The 27,440-nt window shown below is 42.0% G+C and overlaps 1 protein-coding gene across 4 annotated transcripts in view; it reads left to right on the top strand.

Annotated features, from left to right (window-relative positions):
* The window catches only part of TEDC1 (tubulin epsilon and delta complex 1), a 201,261-nt gene that overhangs the window by 43,284 nt on the left and 130,537 nt on the right, over window positions 1-27,440 (top strand). For 3 of the 4 annotated variants that reach the window (XM_048862429.2, XM_048862428.2, XM_048862426.2), the window contains exons 4-5: window positions 8,264-8,434; window positions 15,153-15,251. In XM_048862429.2, coding sequence (XP_048718386.2) covers window positions 8,264-8,434; window positions 15,153-15,251 — 270 coding nt within the window. The remainder of the gene's footprint in view (window positions 1-8,263; window positions 8,435-15,152; window positions 15,252-27,440) is intronic. The other variant, XM_048862430.2, reaches the window with a different exon arrangement.

Genomic DNA, 27,440 nt, shown 5'->3' with positions numbered 1-27,440 from the left:
ATCAATGAAGGCTACACTCAGAAAGGCCTCAAGACTTCTGGAATATGCTGCTCAAACAGTTTCACTTTTGTTTCTACTGCCTGTCTCTCCCTTCTCGCATTTATCTCTAGACTTCTTCTCCTTGTCCAGATCTATTCCACCCCCAACAATCTTCTATTCATTGAACTTTTTGAAACTTTGAACTTTTAGAGAGAGGTAAGGGATTGACTGTGTACACAAATTTGCAGAGGGACAATAGGGTTAAGGTCTGTTATTTCTCACCTCTATATATTTATTGATTTATTTAGAAACATTTTTGCTGTTAACAAGCATGTTATCTCTGGAGACATCAATCCAGTTTGAGAATTGCAAAACTAAGCACCTCTGATGGTATCTTCTAGACTGAGCACTGAGTCTCATTGGATAGATAGAAAGATCAACCTAAATAATTTATGCAGAAGCCCCTGGAATCCCATAAGATTGAGTCCCTAATCCATGAACGGTTGGAACTCATTTACAAAACTTTTCTTAAACATTACATTAATATATTGTCTCATACTATAGAATTAGAATTTATAATCCCTATTCCATGATGAGATGTCTTTGAGCTATTTTAATTAAAACTATGTTTAGATTGATTTTTTTGATAAAATGCTTTTTGATGAAAAAAGCAGATTTTTTTTAATTCACCCTGGTGGTATCTGAAGAAGGTAGCTAGTTGTTTGTGTATGTATATGGGAGCAGAAAGTTCACCTTTGGATGAATTCTGCACCTTTACTGTGTAAAGCCAGTAGCAAACGAGGCATCTATCCTTGGATTCCTTAACTCACCAACAGATGGCAGCTCACAGTCACAAAAGAGCATCTCAGCCTTGTTTTTACAGCAATGCGGAGAGCAGAGGTCTTTGAATTTCCCATTGCTTATAAAGGATGAGGTTGAAGAATATGCCATTTTACCAACACAGTAGGTTTATTGATGGAAAAGCTGTGGAAACGTGAAGATGTGGTATCTGTGAATTAGAAAGGTAAGGAAAAATACAGGAAAATGTGATGCTGCCATACAATGCAGAGGTTTCTGTGCAGTGCTGCAGACAACAGTGTATTGTAAGGCAGATTACCTCGAGTCCTTTGGGATCTCCCTGAATCTGTTGTATCTTGCAACAATTTCCAGTGTGAAAAATAAAGGTAATGCAGAGTTGGATGTTGGGCAGGATTTGATTAGGGGGCCCACTGGGACAAGGTGTAGATAACAGGCATGACAATTCCAGAGTCCTACACCTCAGGGCCAGGGCACCAATTTCTTAGCACCCCACCTTGAATAATTAGCACTAAGAAACACTTCCCATATTGCGTATTACTTCCTATCTGCAAATATATTTGTCCATGTTGAAATGTACATTGTTCTGTGATGAACAATTTATATAATTGAAGGCCTTGTTGTTTTATTTCCCTTTTAGCCTGCTCTAGTAACACCACTGTTTTGATTTTCCATAGAACAAAGGGGACTGCTTTGTCTCTTCCCAATGGTGTGGTGAGGGTTTTTTTGGTGGGGAAGGGAGGTGTAACAGCAAAATTCATTTTTGAGCAGAGGGACAGTGGAGGGAAAAAATGTTTCCCGTTTAAAATAATTGTCACACACGTTCCTGTGAAACTTGAATGGCTGAACTTCAAAACGTTGGCATGTAAATCATTCTGATTGAGAAAAATTTCCATGGCAACATGTGAAAACAGTTCAGTTGGATATCAGCTAGGCCAATTAATAATTGGTTACTGTGCATGGGCACAGCAAAGTCATTAACTGTGAGTGTTCATTAGTACTAAGTACATGCATGAGCAATAATCTAAATATGCATCTATTCAGTGGTCACCTTTCAACTCATCAGTAGTCACCAGTCATTTTTAAGGACTAAAGATGGCTGAAGTTGTTTCATAAGTGACACTGTACTTTGCTGCCAGTTTAAGTGCTTATGCTGCTGTAAACATTTAAGGTGGTTTAAAGCATTAGGGCATCTCCAGCTCTTGAGGTGGCTTATGTTTTTATCATTGTAAAGATTTTTTTTTTTTTTAGCTACAAAGAAAATGGAGGTCCTGATTCAAAGACTCTCTAGACTTGTGCCTGGGGTGACATGCTGTTATCTGCCTGTAGTTACTGACAGGTTTAATGCTGTGTTGTGCAGGCACAAAATATATTTAGATCCAGCCAAGTCACTATAAATCTTCCTTGGCATCCAGAGAGCTCTAAAAGGGGCATGGTTCCTTTCATATGGGAAGTGTCTCTGGTGCAGAAAGTAATCCTGAGAGGGCCTGCGTTATATCTCTGTGAGTGTGAATAGAATAGCCCTTCCAGTAACAGGAGGTGAGCTGCTTACAGCAGGACACAGATGGGGATCTTTTGTTTAATGAACAAGTGCCGGTTGTCATTTTTACAGGGTTGTGTATGTTTGTGAACCCACCAATAAATAGACTGCGAGGTCCTGTAACAACACCTTCCAGTTTTGAGGCAGAAGATGTTCCAGAAGTGTAATATTAAATGAGGGTGAGACTAAGGACCTCATTTGAGATTCTGTTGGACAGTTGCCCTCATCACAGGCATCCCAGTTATTTCTAGATAGTCTAGTATACAAGGATTAGACAAATGCTGTATTGGTCAATTAGAGAAGACTTAAAAGCTCTGGTGAGCAGATTGACGTGCTTTGATGCAACTTCATTGCTGTACACAGGCGGCACCATTCCATAGTTTGGGTGAATGAGTCTTTTTTTCCCTGAGCATCCATCAGAGTAAGTAAAGAGAAATGTTCATTCTATCAAACACTTCATTTTATTGGGAAAGAGCTTTTCTGATATGTGATTGAAGGGAAGTTTCCCTGTAGCTATTTTAGTGCAGTTCCGCTTGGGGAAGGATAGTTTGAGTGCTCAGTGGCTGCCGTTGCTATGTTTTCTGTGTTGCTGACAGAATGCTCTGCCCATTCAGCATACAGTACTGAATTTGCATGAATGCCTATTGCTAGATAGAATTAGATAAATGCAAAGTGATATTAGAAGCAAAGGCTTTAGCTGGGGTCAGCATTTTAGTGATTTCTGTCTGTGAGAGAGCAGTAAATAACCCTAGATATTAGAGATGGGACTGAAATTGAGATCACAGTCTAATATCCAAGGGCTCTCTTCCTTTTCTTGTTTACTTATGTCAGGCTACATATTCCATAGCAGGCCTAGACGTTTCATAAAGTAGGTGTGAAATAAATACTAGGAATAGAAAGCTTCTGTTGAAAAATGCAATGGCTTTCTTATTTTAATATTAATAAAACAAGTTGCTACAATAACATTTAGCTCCAGGTGGTGTTTCTGTCACTGGACTTGCAAGGCAATTAAATCTAATACTGTTCTTTTCTGAGGTAAACCTCTTGGGAGCATCATGAATGGTGTTCTGAAATCTCTAATACAAGTCCTTTGTAAAGACTTGAACAGTAAATAACAGGGAAGGCAGAATCTAGTATAAGTGTTTGTAACCCACTGAGTTTGAGGATATAGCTCCTTGGCAGCATATACATTTGATGCTTTAATATGTTATATACAGCTATGGGTTTTCCCCAAGCTAATTGTTTGCGTTGTCAAGTTTATGAACTGCACTGCTGTTTTTACACAATTTCATAGTTCAGTAGCCTCTGCTAATGTTGCAAAACCATGTGAGCCATAGGCAGCTGTTCTGTTTACTAAATAACTCTTGGTAAACTTATCTAAAGAGGCAACAGCCTTGAACTTCTGGACAAGTGGGATCCAGGGAAGGTGACTGCATTTCCTTATTGGCAAAATGAGGATGTCTGTCTGTTTCCATAGTAAGCACTTATAGTTGAACCAGAGAACAGGGGAAAGACTCACAGTAGGTCTAGTAGGTTGCCCTGCAGTCAGACCACCTTTTTTCATTTTCATTAATAAATATACACCTGTACAGTATTACGGGGGCATCTTAGTAGCTGAGGTTAAGTTAAACGTGCATTGTGGTTAATTCACCTGTCAAGGTTGTGTTGAAATTTATATTTAAGACAGGACTAAAATCTCTTTATTTTACAATTTACAGTTTTAATTTAGGCCTGAAATTGAAAATACATTCACCCTTCATGGACCAGTTGAATTTTTTTTATAAGATGTTACTTGTTAACAGTGAAGGCTCTGATTCAGGAAAGCACATGTGCTTAAATTCCATTGGAGTCAGTGGGATATAAGCACCTGCTTAAGTGCTTTCTCAAAATGGGGTCTTAACTTCAGCAGAGAAAACCCTTTAAAATGGCCCCCTATAAAGAAACTTACCTTGGGGTGACATTATTTGCGGGGATGGGGGGTGAGGCTCTCGTCAGGTGCAGAACCACAGTTTCTGAAGGCCCAAATATTCTCACATGCACACATCTTCATTACTCCTTTGAAGAATTTGTTGTAATTAAGCTTAATTATTAATGATTATTGTATCTAATTATACTATTAGTCCATGCCATGTCAAAAGCTCAGGTCTTAATCTTAAGCATTGTAATTGTGACATCAGAGATAATCAATCATCATTCCTCCCTAGTTAATTTGCATGCTACAGTTGTGTTGGTTGAAATGAGTCAGAAAGATCTCATGGACATGTGGCACAGTCCTCATCTGCACGAGGGAGGCAGGGGGCAGCAGAATCTTCCCACACAGTAGCAGAGTAATCACAGGGAGCCCTGCAGCAAGGGGTAGGTGGCAGAATTATCATACCCACATGGAGCACATGTGGCAACATTGTCTCCTGTGGTGGTAGAACTTTTGATGGAAGTGGGTTTGAAGGGAAAATAATGGGGCTAAAGAAACCGCTGCAGCTTCTCCTCTTCCCACCCCGCCCCCAAACACACACACATCAGGGAGGCTATGCAAAGGGGGAGCATGGAGAGACAGCCAATTCAACTGCTTCTGGAAAATGGCTAGTGGCGCTCTAATTTCTCACATTTCTGTCAGTTGTTGTCAAGGTCATCTTGTTTTCTCCTCTTGCACCTTTCCAGGCCGAGGCTGGAGTGGAGAGGAAGTCAGAGTGGTGTCTCACCATTTCCCCCTCTTCTTTTCCAGCCTTTTTCAGGTTGTGGACTCTGTTCCTTTAAGAGGGGTTACCTGGGGAGGAAAGGGCTGGGCAAACACATCCATCAGATTGTTTCTGCTTGTAGCTTTGTTTTTTAAATAAACCTTGATGGGTCTGTTAGTGGTTGTCATAAATATAAAGGGAAGGGTAAACACCTTTAAATCCCTCCTGGCCAGAGGAAAAACCCTTTCACCTGTAAAGGGTTAAGAAGTTAGGATAACCTCACTGGCACCTGACCAAAATGACCAATGAGGAGACAAGCTACTTTCAAAAGCTGGAGGGAGGGAGAAACAAAGAGTCTGTCTGTGTGATGCTTTTGCCGGGGACAGAACAGGAATGGAGTCTTAGAATTTAGTAAGTAATCTAGCTAGATATGCGTTAGATTATGATTTCTTTAAATGGCTGAGAAAATAAGCTGTGCAGAATAGAATGGATATTCCTGTCTTTTTGTCTTTTTTGTAACTTAAGGTTTTGCCTAGAGGGAATCTCTATGTTTTGAATCTAATTACCCTGTAAGGGTAATCCTGATTTTACAGAGGTGATTCTTTTTACTGTTTCTTCTATTAAAATTCTTCTTGTAAGAACTGAATGCTTTTTTCATTGTTCTTAAGATCCAAGGGTTTGGGTCTATGGTCACCTATGCACATTGGTGACGATTTTTACCAAACCTTCCCCAGGAAGTGGGGTGCAAGGGTTGGGAGAATTCTGAGCTCTTTCCTAATAAAATAAACCCAGTCAGACGTTTGGTGGTGACAGTGGAAGTCCAAGGGCAAAGGGTAAAATAGTTTGTACCTTGGGGAAGTTTTAACCTAAGCTGGTCAAAGTAAGCTTAGGAGGTTTTCATGCAGGTCCCCACATCTGTACCCTAGAGTTCAGAGTGGGGAAGGAACCTTGACAGTGGTGTTAGGGTATAGATATGCAGGCCTGCCTGTAAAGGCCTATACTGTAAGAATTTAGGTATATGTTTATCATTTAGCTAATTATAGAAGTATAAAAGAAAGGAATCAAAATCACTGTCTGCCTGTGTAAGGGTCTTCTCTGAATGTGACCGTCTGAGGCCCCGTTCTTAAGCTAAGGCCTTTGGCTAAATAGAAGAGGCAGCCATAAGATGGGAAGCGTATGGTCACATCCTTACATTCCAAACTAGTCACATTAAAATATGGTGCTGTTGGGCTGTTAGGCATTATCAAGACAGGATTGTATTCCTATCCCCTCCAGAGAAAGGGAAGAGCCTAGAAGATTTAAAGAAAACTTAGTTTGATAGCGTCCTGTATAGCAAGAGCTCACTTATCAATAGCTGGGATGTGAAATCCTCATTTCTTTGTTCTACCACTGTAGTCCCCATTTCCCTATTGCTTGTCTGTATAATCTCTGTCTGGTTCTGTGATTGTTTCTGTCTGCTGTATAATTCATTTTGCTTGGTGTAAACCAATTAAGGTGGTGGGATATAATTGGTTAAATAATCATGTTACAATATGTTAGGATTGGTTAGTTAAATTTCAGTAAAATAATTGGTTATGGTATAGCTAAGCAGAACTCAAGTTTTACTATATAGTCTGCAGTCAATCAGGAAGTAAGGAGGGGGAATGGGAACAGGAAATGGGGGTGGGGGAATTGGAATCATGTTTTGCTAAGGGGGGGAATGGGAACAGGGACACAGGCCAGGCTTTGTGGTGTCAGAGCTGGGAAGGGGGACACTAAGGAAGGAAACTGGAATCATGCTTGCTGGAAGTTCACCCCAATAAACATTGAATTGTTTGCACCTTTGGACTTCGGGTATTGTTGCTCTCTGTTCATGTGAGAAGGACCAGGGAAGTGAGCAGGTTAAGGAATAAGCCCCCTAACAAGTGGTTCTGATCCTTGCTAATTTACAAAGCAAGGGTGAGGGAAATATTGAGTGCAGCCAACTTCCCTTGCAGAAAGAAACTGTAGGAAGTGAATAGTCAGATTCAAAATTTGACCCACTTCTCCAGGTGAAGGGAGCATTCAGGATCCCAGGGTCACCAGCTAATACTCCTCCTGGTAAAGCTGAGACTTCAACTTTTCTTTCAACATATGGTAGAGGTGGAACAATGGGGAGCGTACAGGATCCAGAACACAGAGGTTGATGGATTGAAATAATCTTCTGTTAGATGCTGCCTCCTTTTCTTTTGGTAGAAGGCAAAACAGAGCTGGGAGAAGATGCTGAACTTGCCTGCAAGGGCTGAGAAGGGCAAGACACAAGTCCCTTTGTGAGGTCACTGACTCAGCTCCTCTAGCTGACTGGGCTGACATCAGGGTGCAATACTTAATCAGGTGGTTGCCACACTGACCATAAGACAGAAGATAATTGATTTCTTTCTGGTTTTCCTGTTGCTCAAGATACTCAACAACTACACTGCATACAAATTTTGGATGGAGAAAGCTTTTTCTTCCAAAGAATTTTTCTTATAGGAATGCGCTGTGCTATTCTGGAGAATTGGGTTGTTTCCTTGCATGCAATTAAATGTGATTTCTTTGGTTTTCATGTGAAAACTTCTGCCTTGGAGACAGGGAGGAAGGGACAATCAGCCTGTCAAGTAGGAACGATGCAAGTACTTCGTTTTTGCCTGATAGTATTTTTAGCAGAGCGAAGTGAGGCTTTACACAGAACTTGATAGCGTTTCTCTTTTGGTCTTTATGTAATATGATCAATTTCAGGACATGTTCTACGTTTCAGTTGGCAGAAGCCTGTTGATTTTGGTGCAAGTTGGAAAATGATAAAAATCTCGTTTCCACTAAAATCACCCCTTGGTCATTCAGGATACAGGCACGAGGCAGTCTGTGTCAGGGCAGTAGAGTCACTCTGGATAAAAGGATGAGGCAGTGACTTAAGGGTTAAGGTTTGTGGGCCTCTAATTCTACTTCAGCCAAGCTCACCTTAGCTGGGCCTCTAAGGCTGTAACCTAGTAGAATCACTATGTGTTCTGTGGGTAGCCTGTCTTTAGTTACCTTCAAAATTCTTTTTACTTTCCTCCAAAATACTATTAGTTTAGGGCATACCCACCATAGGTTCAGAAAGGTCCTGTTAATTTTCAGGGGATTATTTTCTTTTCTGGTGCTGATTATTTTTTTTGGCTGGTGTTTGTCCTATTCATCCTGCCTGCTATTTACTGCTTAATGACTTGGAAATGTAGACAGTGATTTAAACCATTTTGTTGCTATCTTCTTCTTTTAGTGTGAAGATAATCTGTCTAACAGCTGGAAGGATAGGACCGAAATAGCACTTGAACCTTGTTTGAAAAGAGAAGTGGATGTCAGATATCTGCAGTGGTTAAATGGCAGGCTGCGGTTCCAGTGGCGGAGTTTGCACGTTGAGAGTCAGGAGCAATGTAAACTCTTACATAAGGTAAAAGTTCTTCTGATGCACAGTGGAATTATTTATTATTAATGCCCTACCAGTAAATCCCAGGTCTGTAATTAACACTGGTTCACTAGCTTTGTGCAATGTTTTATCTAGATAAATGTAGACCCCTGTAAATACAAATATATCCCTCTGCAGCCCTCTATGCAAAATCCTGAGAAAACCAATAGATTATGTACCATGACCACAAGGTTATAATCTTTGACTGGCTCTCCCTTGCAGCTTGGCATATTCACCCTTCTCCCCACCAAGATAGGTTCACTGTGTATTTATCAGAACATGTCTGAGCTTGTTCTTCATGTCCTCCTAATTGGGCGCTGCTTGGCAAGAACAGAAGTGCAGGTTACTCATACAGACACACAGAAATGTAATGCAAGATGTCCACCTCTCAGTGTTTTTATTCAAAGTGTTGGACACAACTTCAGCTTCAAAAGTAGCAACAATTAGAAAATTAAATACAATCCTCCCCCTTCTTAAAATACTAGTGAAAGCCTGAATTAAACCAGCAAAGCTAAAGCAATTCCAAATCACAAAGAGGCAGTAGCCGCTGCAAAGTCAAGGTTGCAGGTTATTTTCCATTTTAAGCTTGATTTTTGCATGCTCACTTGAAATTTGCCAACAGCTTTGAGCATCATTGCCTGTAGAAGGGAAGTCTCAGAGCCGCAACTCCCAGTGGGGAGCACTGATGGCCGTGGAAGGAAAAAGAATTACTCAAAATACTTTCACTAGTGAAAGACCTTTTTCATATGCTTGGATAACTGAAATTGAGCCACTGGGAACCTCCATAAAGTCTCTGAGCCTATAAATGAGCCCAAGAAATTGCAGCCCAAAGGAAAGTTTTATCAGAAAGTACTTAGGAGTCAGAACAAGAGGATTTGAATGAAGATGCCTTCTCCGCTTTAATGGCTATATATGGCACTACAACCATAAGACTTTAATGAGTTTTTGTTTTGTTTTTTAAATGAATGTATCACTAGAGGAAGATGCCTTACTGAAAACCTGGAGGCTGAAGTCCTTCATGTAGCATTGATTAGGTTCTGCATGTGCAGCAGTGAAGAACTCTTTTACTACACACTACCCATTTTAAATGTGTCTCAATCCTGACCTGGAACAAAAGAGGGCAGTTTGTGATTCATGGCCGATTCAAGTCCTTGGCCTCTACTAAGGTCCACAACAATGGTGCCACTTACAAAGGTATCTTCATGATGTGGGACTGTCATCTCTCCTCCCCCCTCTCCGGAACTGCAGGGTCAAATTGGGATGTGCAAATCAAGCTGTTTTTTTCGTTTTGTTTTATTTTTTGTACTGTACAGCACCACCCCCAACAGAGATTATGCTTGGGTCTCAAGAGAATAATTGTTTTGATGATATGCAAGTCAGAAGAGAATCCAACTAATTCTTTCACCATCATAAAGGGCTCTGCACAGCTGGTGACTGTAAAACAACTGATGCTACAATAGCATATGGGTGATCTGCGACTCGTAGCAGCAAATATCGCCAATGGCCAGTAATGGGACACTAGATAGGGAGGGCTCTGAGTTACTACAGAGAAATCTTTCCCAGTTCTCTATTTCACCCACATGCTCGGGGTCTAACTGATCACCATCTTTGGGGCTGGGAAGGAATTTTCCCCCGGGTCAGATTGGTGGAGACCATGGGGGCTTTTCACCTTCCTCTGCAGCATGGAGCACGGGTTGCTTGTAGTTTTAAACTAGTGTAAATGGTGGATTCTCTGTAACTTGAAGTGTTTCAATCATGATTTGAGGACTTCAGTAACTCAGCCAGAGGTTCTGTGCCTATTATAGGAATGGGTGGGTAAGGTTCTGTGCCCTGCAATGTGCATGAGGTCAGACCAGATCATCATGATGGTCCCTTCTGACCTTAAAGTCTATGGGTCTATGATTTCACAAGTAAATGGGCCAGATATAAATCTAAGGTCCCTGAGGATAGAAGTACATATTTTTTTAAGATGTTAAGCCAAATTCTGCTCTCTGATGTTTTTACAGAGCTGCAATTAAAGCTGCATGCATCTAAGGATGGATTTGAGCCCTAGTATTCAGTGCATAACCATTAATGATATTATGTGTGCTCTGATACCTAGTCACTACAGTGTGAATTAAGTGCAGAGTAGCAATAACAGTGCTCTGTGTTCTGGATAATTGAAAGATAAAGTTCTAAATGCCTTGTAACAGTGCTCCATTACACATATGTTAATGCTTAGTAGTTAACACATGGTCACAGAAAACACTATATATGCACAAAGGAGGCAAGTTACAGCTGCTGTGTGCACCATTATTATATATTTCCTGGCCCCTCTGGATGCAGAAATATACCGTACCATTGCACTAATATAGTTTTTATCATTTAAAATAAGCTGCCATCTATCAAAAGATTGAGGTTTTTGAGGTATTTCATTTGGAAATTCAGCTGACCTAATATGATTTGTATATGAGATCTTGCTGTTCTGGTATGAAACCATAAACACCACATGCAAAGGGGTGTAATGTTTTTTTGTTGTACTGACAGATTTTCAGAATGATGGCTCTACAAAATTATAATTATTGCATTTACTCATTGTGTTTAGTAACTTATCAGGATATGTATCTTGAATATGGAACAGAATTTATTACTGCTGATCATAATTTATAGTTTTAGTAAACTGGTGGCAACTTTCTACAGATTTCAGTATGTTAACTCAAACCGGTTCTGGAAGGCTAGTCTCTGTGTTTGGAGTGTCATTAAACAGACACTGGGTATGCACTTTAAGTTTGTTCTGGTTTTAGAGATACTAGTAGTTCTGGCAGTATTCTGCATGTTGGGTATAGGAAATATTGCTGGAAACCAGAATATGGCTAAAGCAGGAAAGGACTTTTTAAGTGTGTCCATTGTAAATTTATACGGCATTGTTTTTAAAACTGAATTTTTTTGTTTTTGTGCCAGAACAAGTATGTGAAAAGAAATATCAGAATTTTCCTGAATTTCAGGAAAACATGATGATTCTCCATTTGGTATTGTTAGGTATCTCTGTATCTGGTAAAAGGCTAGGACAGAAATTGCTACTGAACTGGAAGGGGGCAAGTTATGATCACAGAGGTAAATTCTGTTAATTCAATGAGGTGTCTGATCATGGATTTATAAAATTGGGCACCTGCTCATAATATAACCATGTCTATTTATACACCAGTGTGAGAAAGTTAAGATATAAACTTGGTAAATTAGAATGCCTGGCACTCAACCCTATGCTGCTGCAGCTTCCTTGCTGTTTTTATCCATGCTAGATACATTAAAGCTAACATGCATTTGTCTACCTGAGCTGCAGTCACACACTTTGGAGTGCAGTATAGACAGACCTTTAGAGAGGAAATGTGGGATCTCATAATTAGGGTCCTACCAAATTCAGGGTCCATTTTGGTCAATTTCACAACCAAATGTTTTAAAAATTAGTAAGTTTCATGTTTTCAGATGTTTATAATCTAAAATTTCATGGTGGTGTAACTGTGGGGGTCCCGACCCAAAAGGGCAGGGTGGGAAGGTCACAAGGCTACTGTAGGGGGGTTGTGGGATTGCCACCCTTACTTCTGCTCTGCTGCTGGCAGTGGCCCTGCCTTCAGAGCTGGGCAGCTAGACAGGGACGCTGGTAGCTGGGGACCCAGCCATAAAGCCAGTGCCACTGCCAACAGAAGCGGAGAAGTGAGGGTCACAGGGTATGAGGGGTGGGTTACCATAGGTACCATTTTCCTAGCAGTCTCCTGCCCCATTGGGGGGATGACAGCTGGAGCCCCCAGCTTTCGTGTGCTGGGGGAGGTGACAGCTGGAGCCCCCAGCCTTCCCCTGTGGGGGGAGGCAACAGCTGAAGCCGTGGAGCTTCTTGCAGCTGGAGGAGATCCCAGAGGTGAGTGTGACCTGCCCCAGGAGCAGCCCCTGCAGGGAAGGAGGAAGTCACCTTTCTCCTCATCCCTGGAGGACTAGCATCTGGAGCCCGGTGCGGGGTTGTAGATTAGATTTCACGGTCCTTGACACGTTTTTCATGGCCGCGAATTTGTTAGGGCTCTACTCATAATAGAAAGACAAAGAGAAATGAGCAAAACTGAAAGGAGCAATGTTAACCCTTCTGCCCTTAATAATGTGTATGATAATCTAGTCTGACCTCCTGTATAATACAGGCTATGAAATTACATCAGACCATTCCTGCTTCAATCCCAATAACTTCTGGATGAGCTAGAGCATCTTTTATAGGGATCCATCCAATCTAGATTTAAAGACTTCAAATGATGTAGAATCTACTGTATCCATAGGTAAATATTCCAATGGTTCATTACCCTCACTGTTTTTTAAAAAAAATGCCTTATTTTTAGTTTGAATTTTTCTGGGTTCAGCTTCCGGCCACTGGATCTTGTTCTGCCTTTGTCTCTTTGATTAAAGAGCCCTCTATTGTCAGATATTTTCTCTCCATGTAGGTTCTTCTTGATAATGATTAAGTCCCCTCTTGCCCTTCTCTTGGATAAACAAAATAGACTGAGCTTCTTTGGTCTATCACTGTAAGGCAGATTTTTCTAGACCTTCAGTCGTTCTTAAAACTGATGAAAGGAAATACTTTTTCACATATGCTGCACACTTAGCCTGTGGAAATTCTTACCACAAATTATTGAGGTCAAAAGCTTAGCAGGATTCAAGAAAGGTTGGGACATTTATACAGACCAGACCACAAGACTATTTAGTTATAGTAGTAAATATTTAAAAGAAGCGTACGGAAAGGGTTATAAACCTTCATGCTTCAGAGCATGAACCAGCTTCAACCAAAGAAACTTTCCCTTGCGGACAAGTTGTTACATAACTGCGTTTGCAGAATTTCTTGTGTCTTCTGCTGAAATGTGGTGCTAGCTACTGTCCTAGGTGGCTGGGCTGGGTGGACCTGGCCTCATTTGGCCTGGCAGTTCCTGTGGCAGCCCAGGCTTCCCACGTGTTTTCAGCAGAGAGCTTGGAACCTCCTGAAGCGCAGCGCTCCTTGGCGCACGGTTATATGAAGAGCTACTTTCTTGCCACTCCAGCCCATTTTTTTTCACTAGCAGCTTAAAAACGACTGAGTCCCCCAACATTAATTAATTCATTTTTCTTGCAATTGTTTCCTTCTTTCAGCCTGATTTTGGGCTTTAGTAGTATGGAGTTATAGTCTGTTAAAGGAGGCTTATGGTAGTGTATTTTAAATGTAATGCCTGCCATTGTGCCATCTTATGGGATTCAACCTGTTCTGTGGCTTTGTGTGTTGTTGGTCCGTTACGTTCCCAAGAAGGTGTTAGCCTAGAAGGCAGAGTTGAAATACCAGGTCTGCTGTGGCAGCAAAATGTCTATTTTGGGAAAATGTGTGCCCTGTTAGTGATGCCTCTTGGAGAGGCTCTTCTAAGTCCTGTTTAATCTGTGTACCCTTCTGCCCAAGAGCCCAGGAAAACTGTCTTTAGGCTTTCACGATGAAGGAAATGCTTTGACCCTTTACAATGGCACCAATGTTATGTCCATTCCAATCAAGTACTCTGGCTTGGTTGAAGGCCCTGATGTCCTTGACGTCACTATGTCCTAAGATCTCTTTGACATGACTTATGATTGACGAGAGCTCAGATCTGAATCCTAGTTCCAGAAAGCCTAAGGATTCAGAGCCATAATACATCAGGATGGCGGAGAGTCTAGAACTGAATAAAGGGAAGGAAGCAGCAGTGACATGATTTAGAGTGAGAGAACTGCATTTGGAGCTGTTTCTTTTTTAAAAACTTCTGCACAGACCTGTGTGTTGTGCCAGATTGCCACCAGAAGTGAGTTTTGAAAAAGAAATACCAGAATTATGTTAAGTTTTAAGGAGACAGGATAATTAATCATCAATTTAAAATATTTGTCAATTCCTAAGTGCATGATAATAGTAATATTGGAACAAGAGAAGAAAACAACTAACATTTTCATGTCATGTGGACAGAAATATTAATGAAATGTGAAAGATTGTATGACAAATGTGCACTAGTATCTTGTCTGACAGCTGCACTTATTACAGTAACAAAGGGATCAGCATTGAATAGGGGGAATTGCTTTTTATTGTTCCCCTGACTAACTTGGGAAGATTCTTTCCCATGTAATTGATGATGATATCATCAAAACAGCTGGGGCAAGTTTCTGGCAGCATCAGTTAAGAGCTAGTTATGATTTACAGCAAAGATTTAATACACCTAAATGGCGTTTTCTGTATTAAGGGAACAGATTAGAAGCTGTACATCGTGTATATCTCTAACAGGTATGCATGTAAATGTGTTAATAACTTTTTTTATGCTTTATAAATATTTTAGGTGAATTCTGTTGTGGGGTAAAAGTATTAGACCCTGAGACATCTTGGGAAGCGAAACCCTCTGACTTTAGACCAGGCAGCAACAGTGGAAACTTCCACATGCCACCTGGCTAACACTGCTGACCTAGTGAGACCATTTTATGAGTAAGAAGGTTGTTCACTCCGCAGGGTCATTCAGCCTTGGTTTCTATGAGACTGTCACAAACAGGGCCGATTCAGCAAGAGGCAGTTGTGTGTGCACCTGTCTTTTGGGAATTGGGTCATGACTACCAATTCACTTCATGCAAGCAGCCTTCAGATAATACCAATTTTCAGTCATTAATGACCTGGTCTGTTTATATTTATTTGTATCTGTTTATCTAATTTTGTCTGTTTCAGATTCATTCTTACACTAGTGGCTGTCATATGGACCAGACCATCGGTCATTTCTCTGTCACAGAAACCGATCTCATTAGACAACCAGATAGCTACAAACAGGTAATGCTGTGGTACTAGATCATGTTTTGTATTCTGATGCTCAGAAGTCCTTATACACATACTGGTCTACATTCCACAGAAAATGAGGCTGTTTCTAACATATTTTCATCTTTAACTGGCATGCTGGATTGCCTATTTTTAGATGCTGAGCTTCCAGCATCAAACAGCTCTGGGAATTCCTCTTGTTCTAAGTTATAGGCATTCTGAGATAGTGGAAATAGATCATGGAAGTCTTTTCCCACACAACTGATCGGCTGCCTGTACCTGAACAAATGAGGACAAGACAAGACAAAAATTATAATGAAAATCTGCAGATCATTTTATTAATGAATATGGGACTAGGTAACTACAGGTGGTTTTCTGTCTGTGACTTCCATGTTTCAATGACATTTGTGGGCCCAGGGGAGTCCCGGCTATAATAAATGGGGGCTTTGGTTTTGTTACTCATTGCTGTAACTGGTTCAGAATGACAATTATGTTCTAAGGATAATCTGATATGAAGCTTTTAACACCTTGAATGTCCCTTTCATTCTCCTATCACAAACTTGCATTTGTAGGAAGTCCTGGTGAAGGCTGATGCTCTGTACTGTCAAGGGACCTAAAATTTGTCCTGTCTCTGTTTTCAAAGTCTGTATAATTCTTTGTCTCTCTCTTTCCTCCTCAAAACAAAGGTTTCAGTGTAACTTCAAAAAGTCAGCTGTCTAGTACTTTTGAGCAGCTCTGCAATAACAAACTAGTGCACAGTTGCCAGGGCAGAACCATTTCAAATATCAAGTTTTCAAGTGGCTGTTATAAGCAGTGAGCAAAATAGTGCTCTATGAAAATTAACAAAAATACCTTTTGTAACACTGTCTGGAGTGGCTCACAACTGTGAGTGCCTACCTCAGGACAGACTGTCCAAAGAAGTGCAGACATCCCAAATTGGTGGCATGTTCTATAATTAGATTTCACTAAGCCAGTAACAAATGTGAACTCCTGGGTCACTGTAACAGTCTTACCATGGAATCATAGACCGTCTGCTTTCACACTCCTGTTTATCTTGCCACCCAGGCAAGCTGGACTATGTGCTAAATGGTCACTTACACTAACAAACACAAATATTCCAGACTACACCTAGTCCCAAGAGACTAGTCACTCACCCAGGTGGATTTACATCCTAGATTTCACACCAAAGACGATGCTTAGAGCCAATTCTGAAGTAAACTAACTAATGCTTATTATCTAGGAAAAAGAAATGATAGTTTTTAGAGGTTAAAGCAGGTAAAATATATGTACATGTGAGTAAAGGTCTGTAATTGCAAATGGTGGCAGAGATGTAGTAATCTGCTAGTTTCCCAAAAGTCTCTCAGGGCTACCCAGAATAAGTCTCTTGATCTCCATCTTCTTGTTCAGTTATTCTCCCCTGTTAGAATCCAAAGAGTCCAGAGATGATGAACTTTTCTTTGTGTCAACAAATTGACAGTTCGGCTACACATATGGGCTCTTTGATAGCAGAGAGAGCAGAATGCATTTTGAGTCTTTGATCTCTGATCATCACATATAATGACCGCCTGCTTTGAAATGCGCAAGATTTGGTATTTTCGTGTTAAAGTTTTTCATTTACATTATACAAGGCTCCTTTCTCTTAGGAAGGGTTATTTAGTTACAGGAGTATATACAATGTTGATATTTTCTATTGCATTCTAACAGGATACAGATAAATGAAAACAATGCATGCAACATCCTATTAGTTTTTATGAAGTTTAAACATCAAATACATTCTCATACATTTAACAATCACTTTGATCAATACTAATACACAAGTGAGTTGGCATGGGCATGAGCTGGCACCTGGTCGGCCAGCATCAAGCCTTTGATTTGCAACATTGTTGGGGTTTTTTAAAGATTATTACTTGAGTTCTGTGTCCTTTAAGCATCTGAGTTTCAAATGCTAATGTAGACAGCAAGCAGCACAAATTAGCCTGTGCATTACCAAATAGTTTTGGTATGAATATTGTGAAATTTGTTTTTCTCTCAAAGTAATGTGACATTTCTATTATTGTCACCTTAAAAAATAATAGCTTTATGGATCACCAAAAAGAGGCAGCATATCAGTTTGTCGTATTGTAATGTACCCTGTTGGTAGATGGTATTATAAATAAATTCCTGTTTTGGGTATAATTCAATGGACAGAAATGTAGAGTGGATCAAAGTGTCAGTAATTAGCTACTATAGAAGGAACATTGGGCTTGGTTTTACTGATGTCAATAATTCATTTTCATCAGAGATTTCCTGTGAGAGAACTTGCTCTGACCTATAATAAAACAAGAGATTTCATCCCGAGAGACAAAATGTGATAGAATACAGATAGCTATGATGTTAAAAAGTGTAAAAGTCATGTAACGTTCACTTGTTTAAAATTACCATTTCTTGTTTTTTTGTCATAGTTTTATATATGAACTTTAGCAGCTGTTATTCTTATGTCTTCTTGAATTTCTGTGCAGGCTTCATAGGAGGGTAATTTTCCATTTGTAATAGAATCTTTGCCACTTTCTCACTAGTCAGGGATTAAGTCATATTCCAGTTTAGTTAATTGTGTTCTGTTTACACAAATGTCTCCTGCAATTTAAACTGTATGTGATATTGTTTTATCACTTCCCATGTCAGTGGTTGGATAGAGTTTGTGTGATCTGTTCGATTCTGTGTTCAGTCCTGAGATGGCAGTACTTCAGTGGTCGGTGAAGTTATTCCTGTGTCTTTGGGATTGAAAAGTATTTTATAAACGTCAAATGCTTGGATTTTAGGGGATGACAGTGTGTCCTCACCAGTTACCAGGGGATTTACACACACAATTCCTGTTGGCAGCTGGAAGAGAGTGTAAATACCCTCTGCATCAAGAGACTGCTTTGACTTTCTCTGGCATGTAAATTATTGGGTTAGTTGATTGTGGATATGCCTTGGCAGCCATTGCTGAGAGCAGCAGATGGGGTTAAGAGTACGTCTGTATCCCCCCTCTCACTGTATGGTGCATAGGCAGAGATTCCAGCACTCAACCCTGCTCCTCTCCTTCTTCATGAAGGGCAAGGGCACTGGGGCCTGATTGCTGTTGCCAGCCCATGGTGATAGGTGCCAAGCCTTTCACCAAAGAAATGCCAGAACTTTGCCTAGTGATGAAGACAGCCTACGTCTGCCCTTGCCTGTGTGTCATCTGTTGAACTCAGAAGCTGATTGGATCAGGGAGTTTATCTTTTTGTCTGTAAAGCTCCTGGCATGCTTCTGGCACAATCTAAGGCTCTAAGCAATAAATAGCAATAAGAGTCTTGGGTGTCTTTTTAGGTTTTTGGTTGCTGTTCACTGTCTTGTGACGTCCCAGGTTTGATTCAGGGTTCTGGCCTCTAGCACTGTGGGCCATGATGGTCTTAGAGTGCTGTGGGTCTTCCAAGTACCATGTGCCCAAGTACCACAGCCTATGTAGCATAAGGCAGAGGGGCGAGAAGGGTGCCTCTCATTTTCCACTAGCAGCATTGTCTCTGAAGGAGTGGTTGTGTTAATTTCCTGCCTATAAGGACACTGGGCATGATGTGGGATAAACATGATATTCCTTCATACCTGGAAAGACAATGTAAGCCCATTCTTATAACATGTCTAAAAGTAATATGTCTTAGTTCTACATTACATTGTCCCCATCTCTGGTGATTTACTTTGTGCTATTAAAATATATGTTGTCCTTCAGACCTGTTCAATTAACATTCTCATCACAAGTGTGACCACACAGAGATCAATGAACTTTAAGGAAAAGCAGCCTATTTACTGCCACCCATACACACACACACACACACACACTCTCTCCCTCTCTCTCTCTGTTTTATGTGTAGAACTCAATCTTGTTTTGTTCTGCTTTGAAAGATTAAAAGCTGCAAGCAGAACTGAGGTCACTGGTAAAATGCTGGTGGCACTAGAGAGATCAGTGTAATTGTTAAAGTAATAAGTAAAGCAGTCACCTTTAAATGCCAGTAAATCAATCTACTGTGTGCAAGATCAAACACAGCAAATAAGTAATGGCAAGGAACTGCCAAATGAACCTTAACAGAAACTCATTAACACTTAGATGTGAATAGCTTATCATTTGGTTTCAGAATTTTATGAAAATATTTATACTCGTCACATGTTGACCAAAACATTTCTCTATTTTAAATGGATTTTCCCTAAAGCATGTCTGCATGTGAAGTTAGTACAGAATAAGCTAGGGTGTGGATTTAAAGAGCAGTAGTTATTTAACATTGACTCCTTTGGTGGATTCTCATTCTGCGCTGAGGGCTTGTCTACACTGGCATGCTAAATCGGTGTCACTGGAGTCAACAGCAGCATGCTCTCTTGTCAATTTCAGTACTCCACCTCCCCGAAAGGTGGAAGCTAAGTTGGTGGGAGAGCATCTCCCACTGACATAGTGCAGTGTAGACCTAAGTTAGGTTGATGTAAGCTATGTTGCTTGAGGGGCGGGGGGGATTTTTTCACACCCCTGAATGACACAACTTACATTCATACAATCATAGAATATCAGGGTTGGAAGGGACCTCAGGAGGTCATCTAGTCCAACCCCCTGCTCAAAGCAGGACCAATCCCAACTAAATCATCCCAGCCAGGGCTTTTGGGCCTTAAAAACCTCCAAGGATGGAGATTCCACCACCTCCCTAGGTAACCTATTTCAGGGCTTCACCACCCTCCGAGTGAAATAGCTTTTTCTAGTATCCAACCTAGACCTCCCCCACTGCAACTTGAGACCATTGCTTCTTGTTCTGTCATTTGTCACCACTGAGAACAGCCTAGCTCCATCCTCTTTGGAACCCCCCTTCAGGTAGTTGAAGGCTGCTATCAAATCCCCCCTCACTCTTCTCTTCTTTTGCAGACTAAATAAGCCCAGTTCCCACAGCCTCTCCTCATGAGTCATGTGCCCCAGCCCCCTAATAATTTTCGTTGCCCTCTGCTGGACTCTCTCCAATTTATCCACATCCTTTCTGTAGTGGGGGCCCCAAAACTGGATGCAGTACTCCAGATGTGGCCTCATCTGTGCGAATAGAGGGGAATAATCACTTCCCTTGATCTGCTAGCAGTGCTCCTATTAATGCAGCCCAATGTGCTGTTAGCCTTCTTGGCAACAAGGGCACACTGTTGACTCATATCCAGCTTCTCGTCCACTGTAATCCCCAGGTCCTTTTCTGTAGAACTGCCACTTAGCTAGTCGGTCCCTAGCCTGTAGCAGTGCATGGGATTCTTCTGTCCTAAGTGCAGGAGTCTGCACTTGTCCTTGTTGAACCTCATCAGATTTCTTTTGGCTCAATCCTCTAATTTGTCTAGGTCACTCTGGACCCTATCTCTTCCCTCCAGCATATCTACCTCTCCCCGCAGCTTAGTGTCATCCGCGAACTTGCTGAGGATGCAATCTATCCCATCATCCAGATCATTAATAAAGGTGTTGAACAAAACCGGCCCCAGGACCAAGCCCTGGGGCACTCTGCTTGATACCGACTGCCAGCTAGACATTGAGCCCTTGATCACTACCCTTTGAGCCCAACGATCTAGCCAGCTTTCTATCCATCTAATAGTCCATTCATCCAATCCATGCTTTTTTTAATTTGCTGGCAAGAATATTGTGGGAGACTGTATCAAAAGTTTTGCTACAGTAAAGATATATCGCGTCCACTGCTTTCCTCCTATCCACAGAGCCAGTTTTCTCATCATCGAAAGCAATCAGGTTGATCAGGCATGACTGGCCCTTGGTGAATCCATGTTGACTGTACCTGATCACCTTCCTCTCCTCCAAGTGTTTTTAAAATGGTTTTTTTGAGGATCTGCTCCATGATTTTTCCAGGGACTGAGGTGAGGTTGACCATTCTGTAGTTCCCCAAATTCTCCTTCTTCTCTTTTTTAAAGATAAGGCCACAAGCTGACTACTAGGCCAGCAGCCTTTCCTGCTACAAGTAGCTATTTCACTTCAGATTTGGACCTGACCTTATTCTGTATTACTTTCCTATGTAAAGAAGCCCTTAATTTAAGGAACCTCTGATGTAAAGTGTTTAACTTCCAGATCTTGGTGGCAAATAAATGAACCTATCTGATTTCATGTTGGTTGTACACATAAACAAATCTGTGCCCATGAACAATCCATTGTCATGGCATGAATGCACGTTTTTCTTTGTAGGAAGAACTCGAAGAAGTTGAGTTTTTTTTTTTTAAATAGTGCAGTGGAGTACATGCAAAAATCGACTCTCATAGGGTGTGATTTTAGGGAGGGCTCAGCTCTCCCAATTCTTGTTAAGTCAATCCTTACAGATCACTCACATGTTATATTAAGCAGCACATGTGCATTGTGCATAGGGTCTATGTCAGTCAGGTGGGATTTCGTAATTTCTCATCAAAACTGGCAAGTTAAAAGAGATTGTATAATAAACAAGTTTTAGGATAGGTCTATTCTGCTTCCTAGATCTCCTGACAACTTCCGTTGAAAAAAGCAGATTGGTTGTTTACAGCAGTTTTTTTTTCCCTGTGAATGATTTATCTGTGGATTGATTTCTTGCAATGGGGTAAAGAGCTTCTGTTTCAGTTGGACAAGCTACTGGACCATCTCAGCAGGTCTTTTCACAACCATGAGTGGTCCATTCATCTGGACATAATAAACAACATTTTCCAACAGTGCGGATTTCCCCAAGTCGACTTGTTCACCACAGGGAGCAACTGGAAGTGCCTGCAATTCTGCTCCTTCCTGAGCCACAACCCGGGCACTCTCTCAGATGCGTCCCTCCTTCCATGGAGGGATCATCTCCTCTACGCTTTCCCTTCTATCCTACTCATCCACAGGGTCCTCCTCAAGATCCAGAATGACAGGGCCTCAGTCATCCTGGTGGTGCCAGCATTGGTAAATCATGTTGCTGGAACTGTCGGTGGAGATGCCGTTAATTCCAGATCTCATCACTCAATATCGTGGACGGCTCCAGCAGCCCAATCTCGAATCTCTTCGCCTCGTGGCTTGGAAGCTGCATGGCTGAATCTGACTGAATTGCATATTCAGACCGTGTTAGAGAAGTTCTTCTTGGTAGTAGAAAACCTTCAACCAGGGCTACCTACTCAGCCAAGTGGAAGCAATTCTCGATTTGGTGTTTGCAGAGCTGTATCCCTCTGACTAAGTCTTAAATTCCGTTTATCTTGAACTACCTGCTTAAGCTGAAACAGCAGGGTCTGTCACAATCATCGATAAAGGTTCACTTGGCTGCCATCTTAGCGTTTCACCCAGAAGAGGCTGACCTCTCCATCTTTGCTAACCTGATGGTGTCAGGGTTCCCTCCCCACTCTGAACTCTGGGGTACAGATGTGGGGACCTGCATGAAAGACCCCCTAAGCTTATTTTTACCAGCTTAGGTTAAAAACTTCCCCAATACCCAAATTCTTTCTTTGTCCTTGGACGGTATTGCTACCACCACCAAGTGATTTAGACAAAAATTCAGGAAAAGGGTCACTTGGAGTTCCTTGTTCCCCAAAATATTCCCCCAAGCTCTTTCACCCCCTTTCCTGGGGAGGCTTGAGAATAATGTGAGTATCGACCAGACCCTTTGTCCCTAGGACACTGAAAATCAAACAGGTACTTAAAGGAAGAACTTTATTTAAAGAAAAAAGTAAAAGAATCACACCTGCAAAATCAGGATGGAAGGTGACTTTACAGGGTAATAAAAAGATTTAAACACAGAGGATTCCCCTCTAGGCTCAGCTTCAAAGTTACAAAAAAACAGGAATAAAACTCCCTCTTAGCATAGGGAAAATTCACACGCTAAAACAAAAGATAACCTAATGCATTTCCTCGCCTTTACTTACAATTTCTATAATTTTAGATATGTTTTCAGGAGATGTTTTAGCTGCTTGGTCTCTCTTTCCGTCCAGAGAGGGAACAACCAAAGAGAGCACAAACAAAACCTCTTCCACCCCCCTGCCTCTCCCCCCCCCCCCCCCCCGATTTGAAACTATCTTCTTTCCTTATGGATCCTTTTGGTCAGGTGCCAACCAGGTTATTTGAGCTTCTTAACCCCTTACAGGTAAAGTGATTCTGTACCTCTGGCCAGGAGGGATTTTATGTTACCGCACACATAAAGGTTGTTACCCTTCCCTTTATATTTATGACAGATGGTGCAGCATTTGCTTAAAGGACTAGACAGATTATACCCTCAGATCCGGCTGCCAACCCCGGCCTGGGACCTTAATCTGGTGCTCTCAAGGCTGATGGGGCCTCCATTCGAGGCCTTAGTGACGTGCTCTCTGCTCTGTCTATCATATAAAGTGGATTTCCCGGTCATAACTTCAACCAGAAGGGTGTTTGAGCTAAAGGCCCTCACATCTGACCTTCCTTATATCATCTTTTACAAGGACAAGTGCAGCTCCGATCACACCCAGTGTTCCTCCCAAAGGTGGTCTCCAACTTCAACGCCAACCGAGACACATTTCTCCCAGTCTTTTTCCCAAAGCCTCATGCCAACAGCCAGGAGCTTGTCCTTGTCCTTGTCTGCTCCCTGGATGTTCAGCGGGCTTTGGCTTTTTAAATTGAACGAACAAACAAACCTGTTCTGCAAGTCGAACTAGCTGTTTGTTGCGGTGCCAGACAGGATGAAGGGTCTCCCGGTGTCCTCCCAGAGAATATCCTCTTGGATCACATCCTGTATCCGGGTATGCTACGACCTAGCCAAGGTTCCTGCCCCTGCTCTGACAGTGCATTCCACCAGAGCTCAGGTGTCTTCAGCAGCCTTGCTGGCCCAGGTCCTGAACCAGGAAATCTATAGAGTGGCAACATGGTCCTCAGTGCACACATTCACTTCCCATTATGCTATCACCCAGCATACCAGGGATGAAGCAGCATTCGGCGGAGCTGTGCTTCAATCAGCGATTCCATGAACTCCAACCCTACCTCCTAGGTAAGGCTTGGGAGTCACCTAATTGGAATAGATATGAGCAAGCACTCGAAGAAGAAACCGTTACCTACCTTCTCGTAACTGTTGTTCTTTGAGATGTGTTGCTCATATCCATTCCAAACCCACCTGCCTTGCCCTCTGTCGGAGTAAACAAGCAAGAAGGAACTGGAGAGATGGCGGGTTGGCAGGGCCCTATCTGCAGTGCCATGAAGGCGTGACTTCAGGGGGCTCCACTGCCTACCTGACTGGTTCTGCTAGGGAAAAACCTTCTGGTGATTTGTGCATGCACACACCTAATTGGAATGGACATGAGCCACACATCTCGAAGAACAACAGTTACAAGAAGGTAGGTAACCGTTTCTTCACTCCTCCATTGCCACTATTGATTTCACAGTTTTATCACTTCATGTATTACAGAGTTATCATACTCGATCCATAGTTCATGTTGTAACTTGCTTTCTACTTTAAGGCTCCTTTGACAACTTCCCCCGTTCCCACCTCAAATTCCTTAAACATTAGCACAAATTCTCCTGTTGGTGGCCTTCTGCCAAAGGAAAATTGTGGGGAAATTTTTAGATTAATTGGGTAAGGTGTTTCAGAGATGTGAAAGTTTAAAAAACACGATTTTTTCCCGTTTTCGTTAAAATGTTTTTTGGAACATCATATTTTCAGAAGTGGCTTGGCTTGTGACTCCACTTTGTTTCATTCCTTTGCTCTCAATAAGATCAGCTGTCTTGGAATGTTTTTTAGAAATTTTGTTGATTTTTTTTTTTGTTTGCTACAGTTTTTTTTCTGTGAGGATGGAGGCGCTAGTCTGGTTTCTGCTGAAATCAGTGGGAGCTTTACCATTTGACTTTATTAGGCAGTAGATCAGATGCTGTGTAAGCTCTTCATGGACTTGGTAAGGTTAGCACTTTGACTGAGGGACTCGTACAAATCAGCACCCTCTGAATGTGATGTTAAAGTTTGCAGCCAAAGCAGCTAAGCTTCAGAGCTGATAGACTCCTTTCTGCAGTGTTATTCTCCTACTTTTTACCAAACTCTTTCTAGTCGCAGCTTTTCTGACCTAATGTTTCTAAGAGAGTATAACTGTTTTGCTTAACTTTATTTTCCCTGTTAAATAAGTTCCTTAAAGACTTAATCAGAAAAATCGTATAGTTATTGACCTTTAATGAATTTCAGGGCTCACTAGTAAAGTATATATTGCACCCATGGACACATGGTTTCAAAAGGTCAGCGTGACAGCTCTTTAGAATTTGCATAATTATGTTCACCACAGCTTTCTGAACAAAAATAGCAAATGCTTGCCCTTTTGAAATATTCTGCTTCTGCTCTCTACCTAGCTTCTATTAAATAGTTGCTCCATTAAGGTAGCTCTTCAGTGATTATTCCCCTCTATTCAGCACTGGTGAGGCCACATCTGGAGTATTGCATCCAGTTTTGGGCCCCCCCACTACAGAAAGGATGTGGACAAATTGGAGAGAGTCCAGCGGAGGGCAACGAAAATGATCAGGGGGCTGGGGCACATGACTTCTGAGGAGAGGCTGAGGGAACTGGTCTTGTTTAGTCTGCAGAAGAGAAGAGTGAGGCGGGATTTGATAGCAGCCTTCAACTACCTGAAAGGGGGTTCCAAAGAGGATGGATCTCGGCTGTTCTCAGTGATAGTAGATGACAGAACAAGAAGCAATGGTCTCAAGTTGCATTGGAGGAGGTCTAGGATGGATATTAGGAAACACTATTTCACTCGGAGGGTGGTGAAGCCCTGGAATGGGTTACCTAGGTAGGTGGTGGAATCTCCATCCTTAGAGGTTTTTAAGGCTCGGCTTGACAAAGTCTTGGCTGGGATGATTTAGTTGGTGCTGTTCCTGCTTTGAACAGGGGGTTGGACTAGATGACCTCCTGAGGTCTCTTCCAACCCTAATCTTCTATGATTTTAAGTACATAGGAAACTGATACTGGCTGAGTAAGACGATTGGGGACTAGCATCTGCAGTGGTGGGAAACTGGGACTGGAAGTGGGTTAGGGCAGTAGGAATGGGGAAACTGAGAGCCAGGAGGAGGTCATGGCGGGGGGCAGGAGGGGAAGAGACAGATCTGACAAAAATTTGGGGTTTGAGAGAAGAACTTGGACTAGCTGGGTAAAGAGGCAGGGGCCAGGAGCCAGGATGAGGTTGGGGGGACTGAGGTTGGATGAAGAGCCAGCAGGGGGGAGCTGGGTCTATCTGGGCAAAGAGACTCTGTGTGTGTGTGCAGTTAGAGGTTGGGAGTATGGCAGGAGATTAGGAGTTGGTGAGCCTGGGGGGGGGGGGGGGGGGGAGAGGGAGGGAGGGACAGGGACTGGGATGAGAAGTCTAAGAGGTAGAGACTGGGACTGGGTAATCTAAGATAATGGTGCTGGGATAAGGAGCCAGGAATGGGGAAGCGATAGAACTGGGTCAAGGATAGGTTGGAGTAGACCACGAGGCAAAAGGAGTCAAGTTTAGCAGGAAATGGGCAGAAGACTACAGCCTGGAATGTAACCGAGGATTCCTTAGTCTCACCATTCCTCTGGTGTCAGCAAATACCCATGAAACCTACTAGCAAAATCTCTCATCTGCCTTTAGGGCTGGTCTGCATAGAGGATAACTGTGGGGTATGTAAGAGTTAAGTAAAGACCTGGGGAACTGCTAGCATGGTAATAGGGAGTGAGGCACAGACATGCACTGTTTCTTCACTTGATAAAGTGCCATCCCTCTCCCTTCCCTTCTGCTTGTTAAGGATAGATAAGCGGTGCAGCTGCATGAGAAATACGGTTGTTTAAAGAATACCCTTTGTGTAAAGAAGTGTTATCTCCCCCCACTTCCTTTCCCAGCTACATAAACGAGCTCGGGGTCATGGCCCCTTCCTCCCTTCCCTGCAAACTGCTGATTAAGGGAACTTGTGGCTGCAGTTACTGCCAAGAAATGTATCTTCAAAGTTTGGAAATGGGGGGTCCCTATGCGCTGCCACCCTCCCCCCACCTCCAGGATTGTCAGGATTGGCCAGCCATCCAGGGGTGGGTGGAAGCTTCCCTGGCATCCAAATACTCCCAGGATAAGAAAAACTCTGTTTTGTTGCAGGCTCTGTGTGAGGGTGTGTCAGGTTTATGGGAGGAGGTTACCAGTCTTAAAAGCAAAATGGAAACCTTGCAGCAAATTGCTGAGGAATAGCTCATGATAAGTCATCAGTGTGCTGGCAGTCAAAATGGCTGAAATTGTGTGGATGATTTTAATCGTCTTAAGTCA

This window comes from Caretta caretta, chromosome 8, assembly GCF_965140235.1.
Source record: "Caretta caretta isolate rCarCar2 chromosome 8, rCarCar1.hap1, whole genome shotgun sequence".
In the NCBI taxonomy this organism is placed as follows: domain Eukaryota; kingdom Metazoa; phylum Chordata; order Testudines; family Cheloniidae; genus Caretta; species Caretta caretta.
This window is presented reverse-complemented; position numbering and strand designations above follow the sequence as displayed.